Genomic DNA, 21,699 nt, shown 5'->3' with positions numbered 1-21,699 from the left:
TTGGTACTAGCCAAGAGAGGAGGATTGAACATAAAACAGTACAGTGCAGGAATTGGCCCTTCGTCCCATAATGTCTCTGCTAACCATGATGTCAAGTTAAACTTATCCCATCTGCCTGCACATTGTCTATATCCTTCTATTCCCTGCCTGTTCTTGTCTGTCTAAATACCCCCTAATCTGCTTCTATCACTTCCCTAGGTGGCATATTCCAGGCACCTACCACTCTTTCTGGAAAAAAAAATTGTTTTGTAAATCTCCTTTAAACTTCCCCTCTGTCAGTTTAGAGCTATGCCCTCCTGTATTTGACATTTCCAACTTGGGGAAAAAGAATGGCTATCTACTCTGTCTATGCCTCTCATAACTTTATATATTTTTATCAGGTCTCCCCTCGGCCTCTGACGCTCCAGAGGTAACAACACAAATTTGTTCAACTTCTCCTTATACCTGATACTCTCTTCTGCACCCCCTCCAAATCCTTGCTATAATGTGGCGACCAGAATTACATACAATTCAGATACTTCCCTAAAGTCCATTTATACATCCACTGCCCTGCCCTCGTTATTCATCTTCATCACTTCCTCACTGACCTATAATTTGGTGAATTATCTGTATTCCCCTTCTTGATCAACGGAAAAACATTTACTACTCTCCAGTCCTCTGGGACCTCGCTGGTGACTAGAGAGGATACAAGGATCTCTGTCAAGACCCCAGTAATCTCCTCTCTTGCCTCTCTCAATAACCAGGGATAGATTCTGTCAGGTCCTGGGGACATCGACCTTAATGCCCTTCAAGAGACCCAACACCACCACCATCTTGATCTGAAAATGCTCTAGCATATTAGTATACCTCACCCCTACATCCTCTGACTCCAAGCATAAATTCCCTCCTTTATCCTTGAATGGTCCTACCCACTTCTGAGTTATCCCCTTGTTTTTATGTATGTATAAAAGCCCCAGGGTTTTTCTTTAATGCTACTTGCCAAGGTCATTTAATGGCCTTCCTAATTCTCTGCTTGTTCTTTCTTGCTTTCTTTATATTCCTCAGAGGACCTGTCCAATTTCAGTCTCCTTAACCTTGTGTCTGCTTCCTTTTTCTTTTTGACTTAATTTACAACTTCTCTTGTCATCCAAGGTTCCCCTGTCTTACTGTCCTTGTCCTTCCTCCTTACTGGAACATGCCAGTCCTGAGCTCTGATCAGCTGGTCTTTAAGCAGCCTCCACATGTCAGATGTGGAAATGCCCAATAACATTTCCTCCCAATTTATTCTCCCTAGCTTCTGCCTAATGTTTTAATTTGCCCTGCCCCAATTTAATACTTCTTTCTACATCCAGACTTGGTCTTTTTCATTGCTATCTTAAAACATAAGGAGTTGTGATCACTGTTCCCAAAATGCTCTCCCACTGAAATGCAAGTCACCTGGCCAGGCTTGTTTCCCAGTAGTCCTGTATGGTCCCTCCTCTAGTTGGACAATCCACATACTGTTTCAAGAAACCCTCTTGGATGCGCCTATCAAATTCTGCCTGTCTAAGCCTCTTGCACTAAGGAAGTCACAGTTAATACTGGGGAAGATAAAGTCACCCACTACAACAACACTGCTGCTTTTACATCTTTCCATGATCTACCTACATATCTGTTTCTGTATCTCCTGCTGGTTGTTGGGAGGTCTACAGTATAACCTGCCATAGCGACAGCACCTCTTATTTTTAATCTCTATCCATATTGCCTCAGTGGATGAGCCTTCCCGTTGTGTCCTCTGAGTGCAGCTGTAATGTTCCCCCTGATCTGTGGTGCAACTCCCCAACTTCTTTGGAATCCCTGTCTATCATGTCTGGAACACTGAGCTGCCAGTCCTGCTCCTCTCTCAAGCAAGTCTTTATATAATGGCCACAACATCACAGTTCCATGCACTATCCAGGCTCTGAGTTCATCTGCCTTACCTGTAATACTCATTGCACTGAAATAAAGTTTTGATCCCATCAATCCCACCGTGTTCATTAACTTGGCCATGCCAGTCTTTCCTATCAAGTTTACTTGAACTAAGCCTTCCCCCTCAGTCTCTCCACTAGTTGACCTGCTGTGGTCCCCAGCCATGTGCCAGGTTAGGTTAGACCCTCCTGAGTGGTACCAGCAGACCTCCCTGCAAGGATATTGGTGCCCCTCCTGTTTAGGTGCAACCTGTACTACTTGTACAGATTCTACCTGCCCTGGAAGAGAGCCCAATGATCCATGTACCTGAAACAACTCCTCCTTGAAACAACTCCTAAGCCACACATTCAACTGTACTATCTTTCTATTCCTTGCCTGGCTAGCTCTTAGCTGGCACTGCCACCATTTGTTTCCTTTAGTCCCTCTTGCTCACCACCTTGATCACAAGCATTCGCTTTGTTCTCTTTCACCCTTCCTCTGTCTCTGAATTGAAGATTCTTTGCTCCCTAACTTTCTCCAATTTTAATGAATGGTCATCGACATGAAATGATAACTCAGATTTTCTTTCTACATTGGCTGGGTATTTCCAGCATTTTTTTTATATTTCAGATTTCCAACATTTGTAGTTCTTTGCGTTTCAACATATCAGTTCACTGTTATTAAATGGCAGTGTAGGTTAGGTTTCATTTCTCTTGAATGTGCTGTGGCATTCAATTAGATAGCTGATCTTGTGCCTCTGTTCTGCCATATATCTTGCATGAACAATCTTTGGAAAATTAAGACTAATACATCAATAATTTCCTTAACTTTTCTTGAAACCATTTTAACCTTTCCATGCGTTTATTTAAGCTTTTTCTTTCTCAGTCTAAATGCCTCTGACCTACTTGGTTGCCCATAGTTGCTTTCATGCAGAAGGGACACTTTTGCATTTTTTCATGCACCTTTCATATTTTTCACAATGATAGTTTACTGATTCTGGTATCAGGTTTTAAAACCTAATGGTGCAACTAGTCACTAATAAATCTCTCAAACAGAAAATTCTGGAAACGCTCAACAGGTTGGGCAGTATCTGAGAAACTGAGTTGATGTTTAAGATCAAAGCCCTTCGTAAGAACTGGGAAATGAACCTTTAATTGTGTAGGATCCTGTCAGGTCTATATCTGTGTTTGTGTCTCAGCCGTGTCATGTTTCCTTTGAATTACCTATCTGTAGCCAAAGTGCAATTGGCACCCACAATACATTTTCAAAAGTGAAATGCATAGATTCTTGGAAAATAAATATTTCAGACACTTCTGGGGAATCCATGTGAAGTGGATGGATCTTTGAGAATCAACACTGAGACAGTGGTGAAATGTTAACTAGGATCTGCCCTGATTTCATTGATGGAGGAATCTTGAAGCGAGCAGCAATAGTCCTTCAGTCTGAGCTGTTCCAACTTTTTTGCCAAAACTTGAAAGGACACCTGTACATCATCCAGTTTTCCGAGAGTGAAAAGGCGGTGAACATCAGTGACAAAATGGTAGAGCTCTTCCAGGGTTCTGATCATGTTATGGGATGAAGTGTATTATAACCTAACAGGGGGTATTGTGTAGAGCTTTCCATTCGTGATGGTGATCAATTTAACCTGCTCTTGGATATTACATTTATAGGTCGCTTCAAGGTGAAGTGCAAGGAGGAGAAAGTCACAGCCAAGGCTGGAGATGATGATGTCATCCAGTGCCGATTTTACTCTGGGAATAAGGTTGGCAGTGTGGCTTTTGTTTGGAAGAAGGCAGATACTATGGGGATTGTCTACAATTACTCGAGGAGCCAAGGCAACCAGACAGAGCAAGATCCCAGCTACCGCAACCGTGCGGAGGTCTTCGCCAACGAGATCCCTGAAGGGAACTTGTCCCTGAGACTGAGGAACATGTCTCTGTCGGACACAGGAATCTATAAACTCCACGTCTCCAGCCGATCTCAAAGCACTGATGCACAAGTCTTCCTCAGTATCCGAGGTAAGGAAGGGAGACTCTTGTTTCACTGTCTAAAAGAAAATGAATTAATTGCTTCTTTCAAAAACTCTTGTACAGGTGTCAGTCTGATCATGATTGGAGCAAAGCTGTGTTTAAACTTGGATACTAAACTGAAAGCTTTTTTTTAGATATATCTATATATGTATATAAAATCAAAATTAAATCCTGTCCTGGGCTTTGTTTGTGTTCCTTCCCTCAATCTGCGCCCAGTATCTTTCCACAGTGGCCCAGCAAGTCCAGAAAATCGTGTGTGGGATTGGGATCATGGCCTGAGACTCTTTGCTATTACTTGTGGTCGTATGTCAGAGCCCTAACACAATGTGCCACATTGCTGACTTCTTATTCATCAGTGCTTTATAAAAGCAGAAGGGATCTGGAGATGAGTACTTTCACCTGGAAGTACTGCTTCTCCCATCTGGACAAGGTAATTTAAAACCTATGCCATGCCTTGTGCCTCGGAATGCGTTGTGTCTGTCGTCTGGTTGAGCTGATTAAAAGTATGATCCGTACCCTCTTGTTGATTAACGTAAGGTACAGATTTGATCAACGAAAAATAAAATGGTCCCTGTTTAACACCGGAAGTGAGAGCATGGTTGCTCTCTGAGTAAAATGGTTTGTATTATTGCCTCTGTTCCTCAGATTTGGTTATCGTTGGCAGGGTAAGCATCCAAGTCCATTGCCCTGGTTGCCCAGAGACGGGGTGATAACTGGGATGCTTCAGAGGCAGAAACAAATGGGTCATGTTGTAGAGGGTCTGGGGTCATGTACTGTCCCAGGACAAGTAAGAAAGCAAAGTTTCCAGTACTTATCACCAGTGGGCCAGTTGGGATTTTATGGAAATCTGGTACCTTTGTAGCCACTTTCTATTGGTGCAAGCTTTTGTATCTGAACTTACAAAAATAATTCTGTTTGCTCAACAGAGGCAAGGGCAGATATATGGTGATATGACTGAGGTGGTCTTGGATGATGGGGCTTCTGGTTGAGGTTCAGCTTGGGGTTGAAGCTGCGTAGCTTTTTTACATCCTTAACTGCATAGCACAGAAAGCAAATGGGTTCAGTGCTTTTTTCAAATGGCCTAATGTTTCCACTCTTGGGGGTGTAGAAAAGAAGCTGCTGTGTTCAGGGTTATTAGAGGCTTCAAGCTTTGTACCAGGTAGTTACCAGGCAGCCTTTGCATTTTCCTGTCAGCATGTAGAGCCAGAAGGAGTGTGGAGTTGAGATGCACTCCGGTTCTCAGTGAATGTTAGCAGAGCAGTCCAGCGCCCCAGCCAGAGGGAGTATTTAGAGCTTCTGCAGAGCCTTGTCAGAGGGGTTTTGTGTGGAGTTCTACTGAACAACTAATAAGGCAACTCCTGTGTAATGGCAGTTTGGGTAATGGAAATTTGCAAATCACTACTAAAAGAAAATTTGAGATACAAAATAAAAATTTGCTCTTATGTAATTCATGTGATTTTTCTTTTCCCCCGCTCATTTGTTGATGCATGTGCAGTTGATACAACTTCGCATTCAGAAAATGTTGACGTGGGCCATTTGCTAGGAGCACAACCCTTCCCATCCCACTCACCAACTCCCCACCCCATGACCCTGTAATGTAGCTTTGAAATGGACGCAACATAGCAGCTAATTTGCACACGAGATTCTATAAAAGGCACTGTTTTACTCACATGGTCATCTGTTCTGGTGAATTGAGTTGTAGAATTGGCCCACGACATGGAAGACTTTCTGAACCCTTCACAAACTAGATCTTTGTAAACTCCTTGCCCTTAAGAGAACAGGCAGAACACGTTTAAAATTACAAACAAAAGATGGCACCTCAGATGTTGCAGCATTCCTTCAGTGGGGTGGCTGCCTGGATTTTGTGCTCAAATCTCTGGATTGGGGGCTTGGAGACGAGTGCTGCCCTCCGAGCCGTAGCTGGATCATCCCTTCCATAATGGGTGCCTTCCTCGCACTTTCAACCAAATTGGGTGAAGGGAGTAGGAGGAACAAGAGAGCTAGATATTGGAAGTTACTGATTTCAGGAGAAGGGGATAAGGCATTGTTGAGTGGACTGGGTTGTTCAGAGGTGGGTGGGGTTAGGGACAGGTGCTGGTTGTTGGCAGCCTTTTGGCAAATGCAAACAGGCTGCGTGGACAAATTGTAGCAATAGCAGGATGTAGCTGAAAGATTTGGTTTCCCTTTCAATTGTTAATGTGTGACAGATCAATGACTTGAAAATGAATTGAAAGTAGTTGTATGTCCTTCATATTGTGGAGTGCAAGGGTACTGAGTTTGTTTTCTGTGCCAGCTCCTGTCCTGCACTGGCTCTGGGGCAAGGGCTGGTCCCCAGCCAAGGCTGATATCCCGAACGATGTACACAGGAGGCTGGGAGAGCGGCAAGAGAGCAGGATTGAGCAAGGAACGGAAGTCTGAATACATAACAAGATTCTTTTGCCAGGGGCGACGATGGAAGATCCAGCAGGCTGGTCTCTTGGTTAGCCTTCGATCTGCTGCTTCAGACTGCCATGTTTTAACATCTCTTGGAATTTAACCTGACCAGAAAATCTCTGGCATGTGACGTCCTTTATCAGAACAAAGAAAGAAATGACTTGAAGAATATTCAATCTGAATTAACATATTTATCAGTGCCACTTACATGCACATCAGTTAATTAAAATGATACAACAGATTAGGCCACCATTTAGCTCATTGTGCCCCTTAATCAGTGCCCTGTAGTCCCACTTCTCCATTATAATCCACTTCCTTAGATTTGTAAATTTTCTCCTTATCAAGATTTTATCCAATTCCCGATAAATTCTTGCTAAATCTGTTTCTATGGCCCCTTGAGGAAACACATTCAAGATCACCTCAATTTGTTACATTTCTCTATTTCTGCTCTTTTGAAACATCTCAATTTTGAATGCCCCAATTAAATCTTTGTCTTTCTATGCTCCAAGGAGAATAACCCCTTAAGTTTCTCTGCATAGCTGTACCTTCAAACAATAAATCTTCTCTGCATCTTCCTCCCAGGCCTTGACCCCCTTCCTGAAATGTGGAGCCCGGAGTTAGATTAAGTTGTAAGCATTCAACAACGTTATCCAATGCCACTGTTTACAAAGTCCATTCATGAACCCCATTCAACCTCAACAAGACCTGCTGCATCACTTTTCAATCCCTTCACCATCCTCTCTCCTCTACAAGCCTAAAATTGGTCGATGATTCACAAGCTGATCCAGATGGACAATCTTGCCAATGTTACAAGGAGATCCAATGAGGTAAGATTTCTTCTGTCGTGTTGGCTCAGTTCAAACTGTTTACTTTTGCCTTGCAGCTCTCGGCACACAGCCAGTCATTCATTCGTCTGGTGATGACCTGGGCCTGTTGGTGCTGGTCTGCGAGTCCTCCGGGTGGTACCCAGCTCCCAGCGTCACCTGGGAAAATGGACTAGGGGAGAATCTGACCAGGCACTCGCACACAGAGCTTTTTAACTGCACAGGTGGCAGTGTCTGTGTGAAGAGCACGCTAGAACTGATGAACTGGCCCACCGGCAACTACACGTGCACAATGTGGGACCAGCAATTGGATGAGGGATTATCGTCGACTTTTTCCTTGAGTGAGTATGGTCTGCTCTGTTCCATTTGAGGTGTATGGAACAGAACATCAGCTGCACTGACTAGTGGTGCCTGTACACAACAAATCTGGCCTTTGTTAGATGGGGTTCTGTATTTCGGTTTAAACTCTGGTTTGGGCATCATTTTCTGTAAATTTAATATTTGTCAAATAAAACAAGTTGTTGCAATCTGGAATGCACTTCCTGAAAGACAGTGGCAGAAGATTCAATAATTTGTTTCAGAAGAGAATTGGATAAACAGTAGAAAGGAACAAAAAATAAAGAGCTATTCAATCAGTATGGTATGGTACTAATGCAGAGCTCTTTAAAATAAAACATTGGCTTATAGGCTGAATGGCTCTTCACTGTCCTACGATTCTGTGAAATGTCATTAGTTTTGTCATCTGCTGGGCAACAGCTTTAGATATGTATCTTTGAGTGAAGTGTTTGCAGAACTGTTGCCAACTTCCAGCATGAACTGTGGTATCATTCCATTTTAGTGAAGTTGATTTAAATGTGTGCTACATTGGATCTTGCAGTTTGTGGAGCTGCAATTGGCTAGATGAGCACAAGCTCAGAGAACTGATCCTGGGAAGTGTACAGGTGAAATGCTTCTCCACAATCCCTGTGTGTGCAGTGGCTGCTCTCTGCTGACTGGCAGTGTCCTGCAGCTTCTCCCCTGTGGTACAGGAATAACATTCCTGAGATAGTTGGAGTTCTTTGCTCATCTCTTCCTTGAAGTTTGGAATTTTGCAACATTGCAAGGAAATGAGGAAGAATGTGCTGCCACCTCAGTTCCACCAACCCAGGCTGGATCCTGGTCTCAGGTGCTCTCTATATGGAGTTTGTATGTTTTCCCTATGACTGCATGGGCTTTCCCTGGTGCTCCTGTTTCCAACCACATCACAAAAGATGAGCTGGTCATTAGAACGTAGAACACTGCAGCACAGTACAGGCCCTTCAGCCCACGATGTTGTGCTGACATTTTATCCTGCTCTAAGATCTATCTAACCCCTTCCCTCCCACATAGACACATGAATGATAGAAAAATAGGGGGCTATCTCAGAGTCTCTTAAATGTCCGTAATGTATGCCCCCACAATCTCTGCAGGCAATGCATTCCACGTACCCACCACTCTGTGTAAAAGAAAACGTACCCCTGACATCCCCCTTACAGCTTCCTCCAATCATCTTAAAATGTCCCCTTGTGTTAGCCATTGTTGCCCTGGGGGAAAAAGTCTCTGACTGTCCACTCGATCTATGCCTCTTATCATCTTGTACACCTCTATCGTCACCTCTCATCCTCCTCCTCTCCAAAAAGAAAAGCCCTAGCTCACTCAACCTATAGTCATAAGACATGCTCTCTTCCACATCCCTCCTAAAATGAGGTGACCAGAACTGAACACAATACTCCAAGTATGGTCTAACCAGGGTCCTACAGAGCTGCAACATCACTTGGCGGCTGTTGAACTCGATACCCTGACTAATGAAGGCCAATACTCCATACCCCTCCTTAACAACCCTATCGACCTGCGTGGCAACCTTGCGGGATCTATGGATGTGGACCCCAAGATCCCTCTGTTCTTCCATGCTGCTAAGAGTCCTGCCAATAACCTTGTATTCTGCCTTCAAATTGGATTTCCTGAAGTGTATCACTTCACACTTATCCGGGTTGAACTCCATCTGCCACTTCTCAGCCCAGCTCTGCATTCTATCAATATCCTGTTGTAATCTACAGCAACCTTCTACACTACCCACTACACCAACCTTTGTATCATCAGCAAACTTACTAACCCACCCTTCCACATCCTCATGCAAATCATTTTTAAAAATCACAAAGAGCAGGGGCCCCAGTACAGATCCCTGCAGAACACCACTGGTCACCGACCTCCAGGCAGAATATGCTCCATCTACCACCACCCTCTGTCTTCTGTGGGTGAGCCAATTCTGAATCTACACAGCCATGTTTCCCTGGATCCCATGACTTTCTGAATGAGCCTTCCTTGAGGAACCTTATCAAACGCCTTACTAAAATCCATGTACACCACATCCACTGCTCTACCTTCATCACTGTGCTTCGTCACATCCTGAAAGAACTTAATCAGGCTCGTGAGGCACGACCTGCCCCTCACAAAGCCATGCTGACTGTCCATAATCAGCCTATTCTTCTCCAAATGCCCATAAATCCTGTCTATGAACCTTCTCCAGTAATTTGCCCACCACTGAAGTAAGACTCGCTGGTCTGTAATTCCCAGGGTTATCCCTACTCCCTTCAACAAAGGAACAACATTTGCCACCCTCCAATCATCTGGCACTACTCCTGTGGCCAGTGAGGATGCAAAGATCATCGCCAATGGTGCAGCAATCTGTTCCCTAGCTTCCCGTAATAACCTTGGATATATCCCATCCAGCCCTGGTGACTTATCTATCCTAATGTTTTTAATAGTTCCAGCACATCCCCTTTCCTCACATCGACATGCCCTAGCATATCAGACTGTTGTACGCCATCCTCACAAATGTCAATGTCTCTCTCTGTGGTGAATACTGAAGCAAAGTATTCATTCAGGACCTCCCCTACCTCTTCCGACTCCAGGCACGTTTCCCCTTTTATCCCTGATAGGTCCTACCCTCACTCTAGTCATCCTCTTATTCTTCACATACATGTAGAACGTGTTGGGGATTTCTACTCACCAAGGCCTTCTGATGCCCCCTTCTAGCTCTCCTAAGTCCATTCTTAAGCTCCCTCCTGGCTATCATAACTCTCCAGAGCCCTGTCTGATCCATGCTTTCTAAACCTCAGGTAAGCTTCTTTCTTCCTCTTGACAAGATATTCTACATCTCGTGTCAACCACGGTTCCTTCACTCTACCATCCTTACCCTGCCTCAGTGGGACAAACCTATCCAGAGCCCCATGCAAGTATTCCTTAAACAACCTCCACATTTTCCCTGTGCACTTCCCCAAGAACATCTTTTCCCAATTTACGGTCCCAAATTCATGCCTAATAGTATCATAATTCCCCCTCCCCCAGTTAAATACTTTCCCATATCGTCTGCTCCTATCCCTCTCCAAAGCTATGGTAAAGGTCAAGGAGTTATGGTCACTGTCTCCAAAATGCTCTCCCACAGAGATCTGATCAGGCTCATTACCTAGCACCAGGTCCAGTATGGCCTCTCCTCTAGTTGGCCTATCCACATACTGTGTCAGGAATCCTTCCTGTACACACCGAACAAACTCTGTCCCATCTATCCCCTTTACACTAAGGAGATGCCAATCAATATTAGGGAAGTTGAAATCACCTATGATAAAACCATGTTATTTTTGCACCTCTCCAAAATCTGCCTCCTGATCTGCTCCTCAGCGTCTCTGCTGCTATTGGGGGGAATCTGTAGGATACTCCCAATAGAGTGATTGCTCCCTTCCTTTTCCTGACACAGTGGATGATTCCTCCAGGACATCTTCCCTTTCTACAGTTGTGACATTGTCCCTGATCAGCAAAGCCACTCCCCCACCTCTTTTACCTCCATCCCTGTCCCTTTTGAAACATCTAAACCACGGAATATCCAGTAGCCGTTCTTACCCTTGCAACAGCCAAGTCTCTGTAATGGTCACTTTAATTTACCCCAGTGTAGGTGCCAGGAGAATTAGGGTGGGGTTGATGGAAGTGTGAGAGAAAAGTAGGTTGCAGGGAGCTAAATGGGGAAATGAGATTGATGGGACTGCACTGAAACCACTGGCACAGGCTCAAAAGTTTGAATTGCCTTCTATGTCACAAAGAATATGACGGTGAATTTTTATTAATCTTTCTGATGCTCAAAGTAAGATGCTGGAGTACTCAGCAAGTCAGGCAGCATCTGAAGTGGAAAAAACATAGTTGACATGTCAGGTGCAACAGAGTGCTGGAGGAACTCAGCCGGTCAGGCAGCATCGATGGAGGGAAATACAGTTGACATTTCGAGTCTAGACTGTCTAGATGAAGGGTCTCAACCCGAAACGTCGACTGTCCATTTCCCTCCATGGATGCTGCTTGACCCACTCTTTTGCTCCAGATTTCAGCATCTGCAGTTTCCTGTCTTCACTTCAGATAGGTGACTAGTTCTAATGAAAGATCATGTGTTTGAAGCATTAAACATTTGTCTTTCTCCATAGCTGCTGCCTGACCGACAGTGTGTTTCCACCACTTTGTTTTTACTTCACATAACCAACATCCATAGTTTTTGTTTTTTCTTTGCTTTCTGATGCCCAATGTTAATTTGTGGAGTAAAATTTTCTAAGTTGGTGCATTTGAAACTCTGCCATTTCAAGATTTCTGCACAGGTAGCAAGAAGCTTGGTCGGTGCTCTACTTTAGAGCAGAAGGAAGTAAGGAAACAGGATTAGATCAAAGAATTCCATGGTCTAAGGCCTTGACAGCTGAAGGCACAGACATAGTGATTAAAATTGGAATATGAAGACATAGTTGAAGAGAGATTCTGAAGGAGTTTAGACATTGAGGGTATAGAAGGATCAAAAACAGGATGAGTATCCTTGGTACCAAAATTCCTGGGAAATGAAATTATTGCTGTTGCTGAAACAGGTAAACATATAAAGTTGATGTGTGTATTGTACTGCAAGGTGTGGAGGACAAGTATACTGGTAAGCAATGTCTGAATGTTTTACAGTTCACAGGCTACCGTTGGGAACGGTGATTGGTGCAACTGGTGCCAGCGTCTGTGCATTTGTCCTGATTGTGGCTGTTTGTTGGAGTTGGTGGTAACAAGTGGGCAAAGCGACTGGGGTCCTGTGGTGAGTATCAGACCATCCAGGAATGCTGTCTGAGCAGATCATGGTTTCTTTCACAAACCCAGGTGTACAATTATAAGACCATAAGAGAGGAATCCTGTCAGCCCATCTTGCCAACTCTGCCATGATGGCTGATCTTTTACCAGAATGTCACTTTCCTGCATTAACCCCATATCACTTGATTCCTGTGATATCCAAAAATTTGTCAATGTGCCTTGAATATGCTCCATCAGAGTCTATTCAAGCCTCACAGCTGACTGGGTATAATTCCAAAGATTCACTTTGGTCAAAGAAATTTAAATCTGCCCTGAAGAGCTAAACTTATTTTGACCCTGTGACCCCTAGTTGTAGGCAGTCCTGCTAGGCCAAGTATGAACATCCACCATTTTCAAGCCCAAGACCATCTCTTAGGAAAAATAAGCTTAAGACTATTAGTTCCATCTGTTTAATCCTTCCTGTTACAACAAACATGCCATCCCAGGAATTAATCAGGTGAACCTTCGCTGTCCTCCCTCTATTGTGAGAGAAACCAGATTGGTACACATTTCAGTTGTATTACATCAGGGCCCTGTATAATTGGAGCAAGATGTCTCTATTAGTGGACTGAAATCCTCAGACAATAAAGGCCAATGTACCCATTCACCACCTTAATTGCATACTGAACCTTCAAATTTAACTTTGTCTGCAAAACATCTAAGACTCTGAAATAGATCATGAAAAGCTGGGCCTTGACACACATCCCAGCAGCATCCCAGTGGTCACAGATTCCCAATTTGAAAATGATCTGTTTATTCTTCAATCCAATCCTCAGCCCAGACCAATAAGCAGCACTCTAATGCTATTTAATAATCTCCAGTGTGGCATCTTACTGAAGTCTTCTGAAAGTCCAAATAAACAATGCAAACTACTTTCCCCTTGTTACAACATCAAAAAACTATCAATAAATTAGTTCAAACATGACTTTCATAAACTCACATCGACTCTGTGCAATTCTGTTATTATTTTGTAAGTACACTATTTATCAGATCCTTCAATAATTCCAACATTTTCCCTTCTACTGATGTCAAACTAATTATTTGCTCTCTCCCTCCTTCCTTGGTAGAGTTAAATTTGCTACCCCTCTATCTGTTCTGCAGTCTGGAATTCTGGTGCTGGCACCACCAGAATGCCTGCACAGTGGTCCACAGTGTTCTACCATGCACAAAGTGGACTGCAGTTACTTGCCTCCAGCACCTTCCAAATACTCTACCACCAAGGCAGACAAGGGCAACAGGAGCATGGGAACACCACTGCCTGCAGATTCCCCTCCAAGTCGCACACCATCCTGACTTGGAAAGTATGACTGGTTTTATTGCTGGGTGTAACTCAGGAATTTGCTATCCGACAGCATTGCAGGAGCACCTTCACTAGAAGGACTACAGCGGCTCACCACTGCCTTCTCAGGATGATTAGAGATCAGCAATAAGTGCTGGCCTTGGCAGCAACATAGACTCCATAAAATAAAGCTGCTCATTCTCTCTGGAATTATAGTCTTCTACTACATCTGGAAAACTTTCTATGTCATCTTCTGTCAAAGAAGACTCAATACTTGTTAAATTGCTCCCCTTTTCTGTTTATCCACCAATATAGCTTCCTCTGCTGCAGTCTGTAAAGCACCGCATTAGCTCTCTAATCTTTTCCCTTTTGCATATCTAAAAACTTTTGCAGCCTGTTTTTGTTCCTGGTTCTCCCTTTCTTTATCAATATCTTAATTGAATTCTGAAATTTTCCAAATCCTCACACTTAGTTTTTTCCTTTGCTCTAATGCCATCCTTAACATCTTTTGATGGCCATGGCTGCGCTACTTTTCCTTTTGGCTGTTTACTTTGCATTAAAGGGATATTTATAACTTCCTCGCTGTATATCAATTATAAGCCATTGCTTCTTTATTACTCTTTAAATATGTTTTAGCCAACTCTCTCTTCCTGTACCTCTAATTTGCTTTATTTAGATTTGAGACTCTGGTTTCAGATGAAACTAAATAATTTTCTAGACTAAAGCCCACCATGATCATTGTATTATCCTGATTACATGCACCTCTAATTTCCAGATTTCTTCAATGTGCTGCATACAGTTCTGACCAATAATTTTGTCCCTTGCTGTTTCTCAGCTCCCTCTGAACTAATTCTACTACTTGAAAATCAAAAAACAAAACTGCAGATGCTGGAAATCTGAAATAAAATAGAAAATGCTGGAAACACTCAGCAGGTCGGGCAGCATTGTGGAAAAAGATATAATTAACATTTGGGTTCATGCCCCTTTCAGAACAGAGCAAAAACAAGTTAATTTTCAGTCACAAGTTTGTGGAGGGATGGGTAGAACAAAGAATCTCTGTGATAAGGTGAGCCCAAATGGGTTAAGGAGGGCACTTACAACCACATTATGCTGCTTTGTCTGTTTAATATGTTGTTAATAGTGAGGCCGTGGAACATTGCAGCAGGCCAGACTATAGGAATACGATTTTAAAAAAAAAACTGAACCAAACTGACAGAAATGAAGAATGAGTTAGCTAAAGTCGGAGAATTTGATATCATATCCTGGAGGCTGCTAGTGCCCAGGCGAAAGGTGAGCTGTTCTGCAAGCTTGCGTTGGGGATTGCTGTAACAGTGCAAGAGGCCACAGACAGAAAAGTCAGTGGGAATGTGATAGAATTAAAACAGGTAACTGGAAGCTCAGGGTCACTCCTGCAGACTGAACACTGGTACTCCGCAATCACCCAGTGTGTGTTCGGTTCCTCCAGTGTAGCGATCACATTGTGAACACTGAACACTAGATTAGAATAAGTGTAAGTGAATCGCTGTTTCGGGTGGAAGGACTGTGTGGGTCCCCAGATAGTGGGAAAGGAAGGGGTGAAATGACAGGTGTTGAATTTTCTGTTATATGGGAAAGTGCCATATGATAGGGAATGATTGGGATTGGAAAGATGAACCAGGGAACTCTGAAGGGAGAATGCTGAAAGGAAAAGGAATGTGTTTACTGGTTGAATCTTGGAGCTGGCAGAAGTTGCAAAAGATGACTAGTTGGATGTGGACGCTGATGGAATGGAAGGTAAGGAGCAGGTGAACTCTGCTCTTGCTCTTCATGGTGGAGAGGGAATGAGAGCAGAGGTGCAGGAAATTGATGAGGTTCAGTCGGGGCTCTGACCACATTGTAGGGGGGAAGCTACAGTTCGGCGGGGGGAAGAAAAGAGGAAGACCTGTGCGCAACAATCTGGTTCCTCTGTCTCTTTTGCATTTGCAACAGGTATCTCTGAAATGTCTTCCTCCCTCCTTTCTGAACCATGGCTTCCCCTCAACCATAATGGGGAGAGCCCTTAACTGCACTTCATTGATTGCCACATCCCTGCTCTCTCCTCCACCGCTACTGGACAGAGTTTTCCATGGTTCGTCCATCCCACCAAACTCCCGATTCCCACAGCTCATCCTTCATTATTTCTCCAACAGGATTCCACCATCAGACACACATTCTCCTGAGCATTTCAAAGGGATGACTCCCTGATCCACTCTTGTACCTCTACCAACCACTCCCCAACCTATGGAACTTCCCCATGCATCCGTAGGAGATGCCACAGCTGTTCTTTCACATCTTCCCATCCCATCATAAACAGTCTGTCCAGGTGAAGCAGTGATTTGCCCTCACTTCCTCCAACCTTGTGTACTACAATGTGGCTGCCTCTGCACTGCAGAGACCAAACACAGATTGGGTGATTCGCTTTAGGGAGCACCTGCGATCAGTCTGTGGGTCTGCTCCTGAGCTTCTGGTTGCCTGCCATTTTAATGATCATCCCATTGCTACTCTGAGCTTTCAGTCTCTGACCTCCTGCACTGTTACAAGCCCAGTCCAAGCTTGGGCAGCAACAGCTCCAGTTCTGTCTAGGCACATTGCAGCCTCCTGGTCTCTGTGATGCTGCTGCAAGTAAGTTTTTCATTGCACCTGTGCACACGTACTTGTGCATATGAAAATAAATGACTTTGACAGTATCAAATTTTACAATGTTAGATAACTTGCTCTTTCTGTCTCTGTACCAGAACTGACCACTTCTGCCTGTTACCAACTTGGTTCAGTTTTTTTGTATTTGTATAGTCTGACCTGCTGGGCATGTCCCACAGCCTTGCTATTAACAAATTACACAGCCCAAGAAGCAAGACATACATGTAACTGTTCCCCCTTAACCCATCTGGACTCACCTTATCAGAGATATTCCCTTTGTTCTATCCAATGTAGGCAAGCATGCCACTGCCCTATCCACCTGCATTGCACTTTCAGTGAGCTATGGACTTGGACCCCAAGGTCCCTCTGTACATCAGTGCTGTTAAGGGTCCTGCCATTAACTGTATGTACTTTGTCCTTACGTTGGACCACCTAAAGTGTCACACCTCACACTTGCTTGGATTAAACTGCAAAGGGTGGAGAGTTGAGGATTTCAGATCCCACTACCCTTTGTGGATTCCCCAATGAAGTGCCAGATTACAATGGCCCCTTATTGTGAATCCCTCACCTCGGCCCCATCAGATAAGAGGTGGAAAGCATTCAACCATTCCGGAGACACGAGACTGCAGATGCTGGAATCTGGTTCCGTTCACCCACAGGCTGCCCACCCCCTCTCCTCTGGTTCTGGTGCCATCTGCTATTCGCTTCTCCTCTAATGGTTCCTATTATCACCACCTTTGCATAGCCCTTTGTTCCTGCTTATCTCCCTCCAGCACCTTTCTCCTAACACTCCTCTGTAGTCCACCAATCACCTCATACTCCTGTCTCACCGCTCCCCTCTATATACTGGCCACCTCGCCTTTCAATTCTCAGTCCTCATACTGGGCTTCAACCTGAAACATCAACAATTCCTTTCCTCCCACAGATGCAGCTTGACCCACTCAGTTCCTCCAGCAGCTTGTTTGTAGATTCAACTGTTGTATCCTTGAGCTGAACTTGGGGCTGGTCTCGCCTGCCTGAAGTGGTGCTGTCACTCTAGCTGGGTCTGACCAATGTCTACACAGAAATATCCGGTTGGAATCTTTGTATTCCAGCCCCTTGAAACTATAACAACAGCTAGCATTTATCTTATTCTTCCAATTTCCCAACCTCCTCTTGCATCAGCATGGTATTAACCCCTGCTCTTGTTGACAGGTTCCCCCTGTGTGACTGTCTGTATCACTGAAGATTCTGCTGGTTAACGGATACCTCTGGTGCGGATGTAGGACGAACTTGAGGGGGGTGAAAAGGACTTGGCTCCACTCTGTACACAACAAGGACTCGTTCTTCCCTTTTGACACCAGAGCCAACTGAGTTCCAGCACTCAACCTTCCTGAGAGCAGCAATTCCTGTATTAAACTCTGCACAGGCAATGATGCTGTCGGCAAAGAGACAAAAACATAAAAGACTGGTGCTATGTTAATGGGTTTGTTTTTGCACTTTACAGTGTGGTCCTAGCACTGTGTGTCAAGTGTTCCAATGGTAAACCTGTGTATCACTGCAAAAACTGACTTTTACAATCAGGGACACTGCAAATCGATTTCTGGCAACTGTTGAATTCTCAATTTATAACCAGCCTGTAGTTTTAGCAGTGACATTACTGTTCCCTTTGAAACAATAATCGTAGATTCACTCAGTCTATTTATACCATTGAATCACTCACTTCAAGGGGCCATACATGGCTTGCAATGGATTCGGACATCTTATCACCCAGCGAGACAAAGATTAAACTGGTCTAATCACAATTCTTAAGAGAAGTACAGCATAACTCCTTAAAGATGTTGCTGTAACAGAGAATCTATTGTCGGGGCGGATGGATCCCAAGGTCCCAGAAGTATTGTAATGGAGAAGGAGTTTATCTCTGTGTACAGTTGTCACACTTTCCTTTGTAACTTTCAGCCCTTTGGTTTGGGAGCAACGTTTCCAAACAATCCAGTGTTCTAACTAGTTTCTCTACCTCGTATTTCTTTTACCTTCTGGGAATTGGAAGCATTTGTATACCAGATTTCCTGTTCGCAAACTCAGATCATGACACACAAGATACTACATCAGTCAGGCTGTCAGATTGATGAGTTAGATTACAGGGGAATGCAGAGATTTTGAACACATGAGGCCATTAATACCGTTCCACTCAATGTCTTATCCATTTCTCTTTACAAAGTGCCCCAGTCGATCTGGAGGTAAAGCTTTCTGTTCTCCAACAGCTAACCTTTCTCGGTGATCATTGTAGCTGATTGATGAGGGTCCAATCTTTTAACAAGATTACATTTATTATAATTCTCTTAATAGTTCAAAATTTTTTGTTAGAGCCTCCTTTTGGCATGCAGTATTCCAGAAAAAGCAGTACAGGAACAGGGTATAACTCCATTCCCATTCTGTCAGTGGGATCATGGCTGCTGTAACCACTAATTGAGCCCCTTTTGCCCCGTACCATTGATACCTCTTGTTAGCAAGTAAATATTTTTACATTTATAGTGTCTGAAGGCTACCATTATCAGTGGCTTCACGTCACCAGCTACCATCCTGGTGAATCTACACTGGCGGCTCTATCCCATTATGAAGTTTGCCATATTTCAAGCTGTGGTCTTTTGCTTAGTACGAGTTTATCAATGATGTAAAATAAATTACTCACTCTTGGGATTTAGCTGTTGCTGGTAAGGCCACCGTTTGTTAGCATTATGGGAGAGGGTCCACTGCCTTTGTGCTTTGATACAGCAGAGGGATTGGCTGGGGAACTTAAGAGAGCAGTTAGCTGCATTGGATGTTTGACTTCTGTTGTATTTGGGCCCATAGTAGAAGACAGTGTTTCTTTCTCTGAAGCTACAAGTGAGCTAATGAGGTTTCTCTGACACTTTGACAGATAAATTACTGATGCCAGATCTTTTTACTTAAAATGTAGGTAAACTCTGGAATCAGATTCCTGTGGTGAGATTTGAAACTTCTGTGGGTTGCTGGTCCTGCAACATAATCTCTACACACTTTAACCTTCCAACTATAATCCCCTACAACCTGCATGTTTTTTTATTCCTTAACCACCATTGCATTCAGTCTCAGGAGTTTATGGTGTTGAACCTCTGAGTGAACCTTTCAAGGTCGATCTTTAATGCCCGTCCTCCCATTTTTGCTTTTCCACTCGTAGACTGCATTCTCTCTCACTTCACCATACTGAGTTGCTATGTAAATGCAAGTTCTTGACAGTTGCTGGTGGACTCAGCACAGAATTCCACCTAGTGATTTCTGTGGCTCCCTTAATACTGGAATCGTGTTTATAACTTTGGACAGTCCAATTTATTTGATATCTTGAAGGGAAAAAGGTTAATATCTGTGTGTGATCTTGTTGCATAAATGTGCATCTCCAAAAGGTGCAGCCAGTGGAAGATTTTGACTGCCTTGAATGGTGTGCATTGACCTTTCCATATGGAGTTGCTACTTCCAGAACGTAAGATTGCGGGGACTGGTTCCTTGTGTTCACAGCCTCTTATTGCTACAGACCTGAACCCAATTAATATTGTTTAAAGGCAACATTCTTTCCTTCCTGACTTCTGCACGTTGGGCTTGTGATAACTGCATGGGGTTAGTTTTAGTCATTGATGTCTCAATTTGCAAAGGTTTGAGACAATTGGCAGCAATTAAGTCTCATGCTGTCAGTTTAGAGATCTTGGTTGCCTGCTCATTTGGGTGTATGGCTCAGATGAAGCCAACTGGTAATGTCCACAATCAACTCTCACTCTCATAGATACCCCACTGTAACTCATAGATACCCCACTGTAACTCATAGATACCCCACTGTAACTCATAGATACCCCACTGTAACTCATAGATACCCCACTGTAACTCATAGATACCCCACTGTAACTCATAGATACCCACTGTAACCCATAGATACCCCACTGTAACTCATAGATACCCCACTGTAACTCATAGATACCCACTGTAACTCATAGATACCCCACTGTAACTCATAGATACCCACTGTAACCCATAGATACCCCACTGTAACTCATAGATACCCCACTGTAACTCATAGATACCCCACTGTAACTCATAGATACCCACTGTAACCCATAGATACCCCACTGTAACCCATAGATACCCCACTGTAACTCATAGATACCCCACTGTAACTCATAGATACCCCACTGTAACTCATAGATACCCACTGTAACTCATAGATACCCCACTGTAACTCATAGATACCCCACTGTAACCCATAGATACCCACTGTAACCCATAGATACCCACTGTAACCCATAGATACCCCACTGTAACCCATAGATACCCACTGTAACCCATAGATACCCCACTGTAACCCATAGATACCCACTGTAACTCATAGATACCCCACTGTAACCCATAGATACCCCACTGTAACCCATAGATACCCCACTGTAACCCATAGATACCCCACTGTAACACCAACATAAATAAGAATGTCTGCAAGCTTTGTAACTGTGCCACTGTGATTGGTTCCTGTATGCTGGTACGGTTGCCAACTCTAGTCAAGTGTACAGCAGGAAGTCAACGCAAATGTTGGGCCATTGAATGGACCTGTGCTAATCATGAGCTCAGACACAGGAATGCCAGATTCAGCAAAGAGAGTACACCAGAGCCTATTGGAGTAATTCCAATTCTGTTCTGCAAGGTTTGGCTATATTAACATTTGTATGGCTTTTAACTTCTGTATAATTTCATAAAGCAGAATAAGTGGCTAAGCCTGTGTGCAATGGCTCCCGTTCACTACTTGCAGGTGTCAGGTTACAGACTGGACTGCCCGACACTAAGAGGAGAGAGAGTTGACTCAGCCTTTTGACCCTGACCTGTCACACAATTACATCAAGTGTGTATTTTTACTTCATTGATTGCTCTTAGTTGTGTAACCCCTAATACCCTTGCCAAACAAAAATCTATCATGAGGAGCTTATTATCCTTGTTTGTTGTTTAAAAAAAAATCCCACCTGATTCAGGGGTTTTGAAATTTAAATACATTAATTATTTAATTTCTGCATGTGTTTCATTAATTTCTTCCCATGCAATGATTCTCCAAGTTCCATCGAAGTACATCAAATGAGGAAGCATTGAATGCCCTAGATCTGTCAGTGTTTGACTTGGATAATGGTTGGTTTGTTGCTCAACTCCACACCTACCCCGCAACCCCCCCCCCCCCCATTCACCAAATTCCTTGGTGCTGCTACATAATAAGATACCTTTATTAGTCACATGTACATCGAGCCACAGTGAAATGTACCTTTGTGTAGGATGTGCTGGGGGCAGCCTGCAAGTGTCACCACGCTTCCGGTGCCAACAAAGCATAGAACAATACAGGCTCTTTGGCCCACCATGTTGTGCTGACCTTCAAACCACACCTAAGACTATCTAACCCCTT

At 43.7% G+C, this 21,699-nt stretch overlaps 1 protein-coding gene across 2 annotated transcripts in view; it reads left to right on the top strand.

Annotated features, from left to right (window-relative positions):
* LOC127568698 (V-set domain-containing T-cell activation inhibitor 1-like) overlaps positions 1-17,739 on the top strand; it is a 46,238-nt gene extending 28,499 nt beyond the window's left edge. For both annotated transcript variants that reach the window (XM_052012753.1, XM_052012754.1), the window contains exons 3-6: positions 3,576-3,923; positions 7,252-7,533; positions 12,188-12,311; positions 17,472-17,739. In XM_052012753.1, coding sequence (XP_051868713.1) covers positions 3,576-3,923; positions 7,252-7,533; positions 12,188-12,282 — 725 coding nt within the window. In that variant the 3' untranslated portion in view covers positions 12,283-12,311; positions 17,472-17,739. The remainder of the gene's footprint in view (positions 1-3,575; positions 3,924-7,251; positions 7,534-12,187; positions 12,312-17,471) is intronic.
* Positions 17,740-21,699: the final 3,960 nt, after the last annotated feature.

Source organism: Pristis pectinata, chromosome 3 (assembly GCF_009764475.1).
Source record: "Pristis pectinata isolate sPriPec2 chromosome 3, sPriPec2.1.pri, whole genome shotgun sequence".
Lineage (NCBI taxonomy): Eukaryota > Metazoa > Chordata > Chondrichthyes > Rhinopristiformes > Pristidae > Pristis > Pristis pectinata.
Note: the sequence above shows the minus strand (reverse complement) of the source record. Positions and strands in the feature narration are given on the sequence as shown.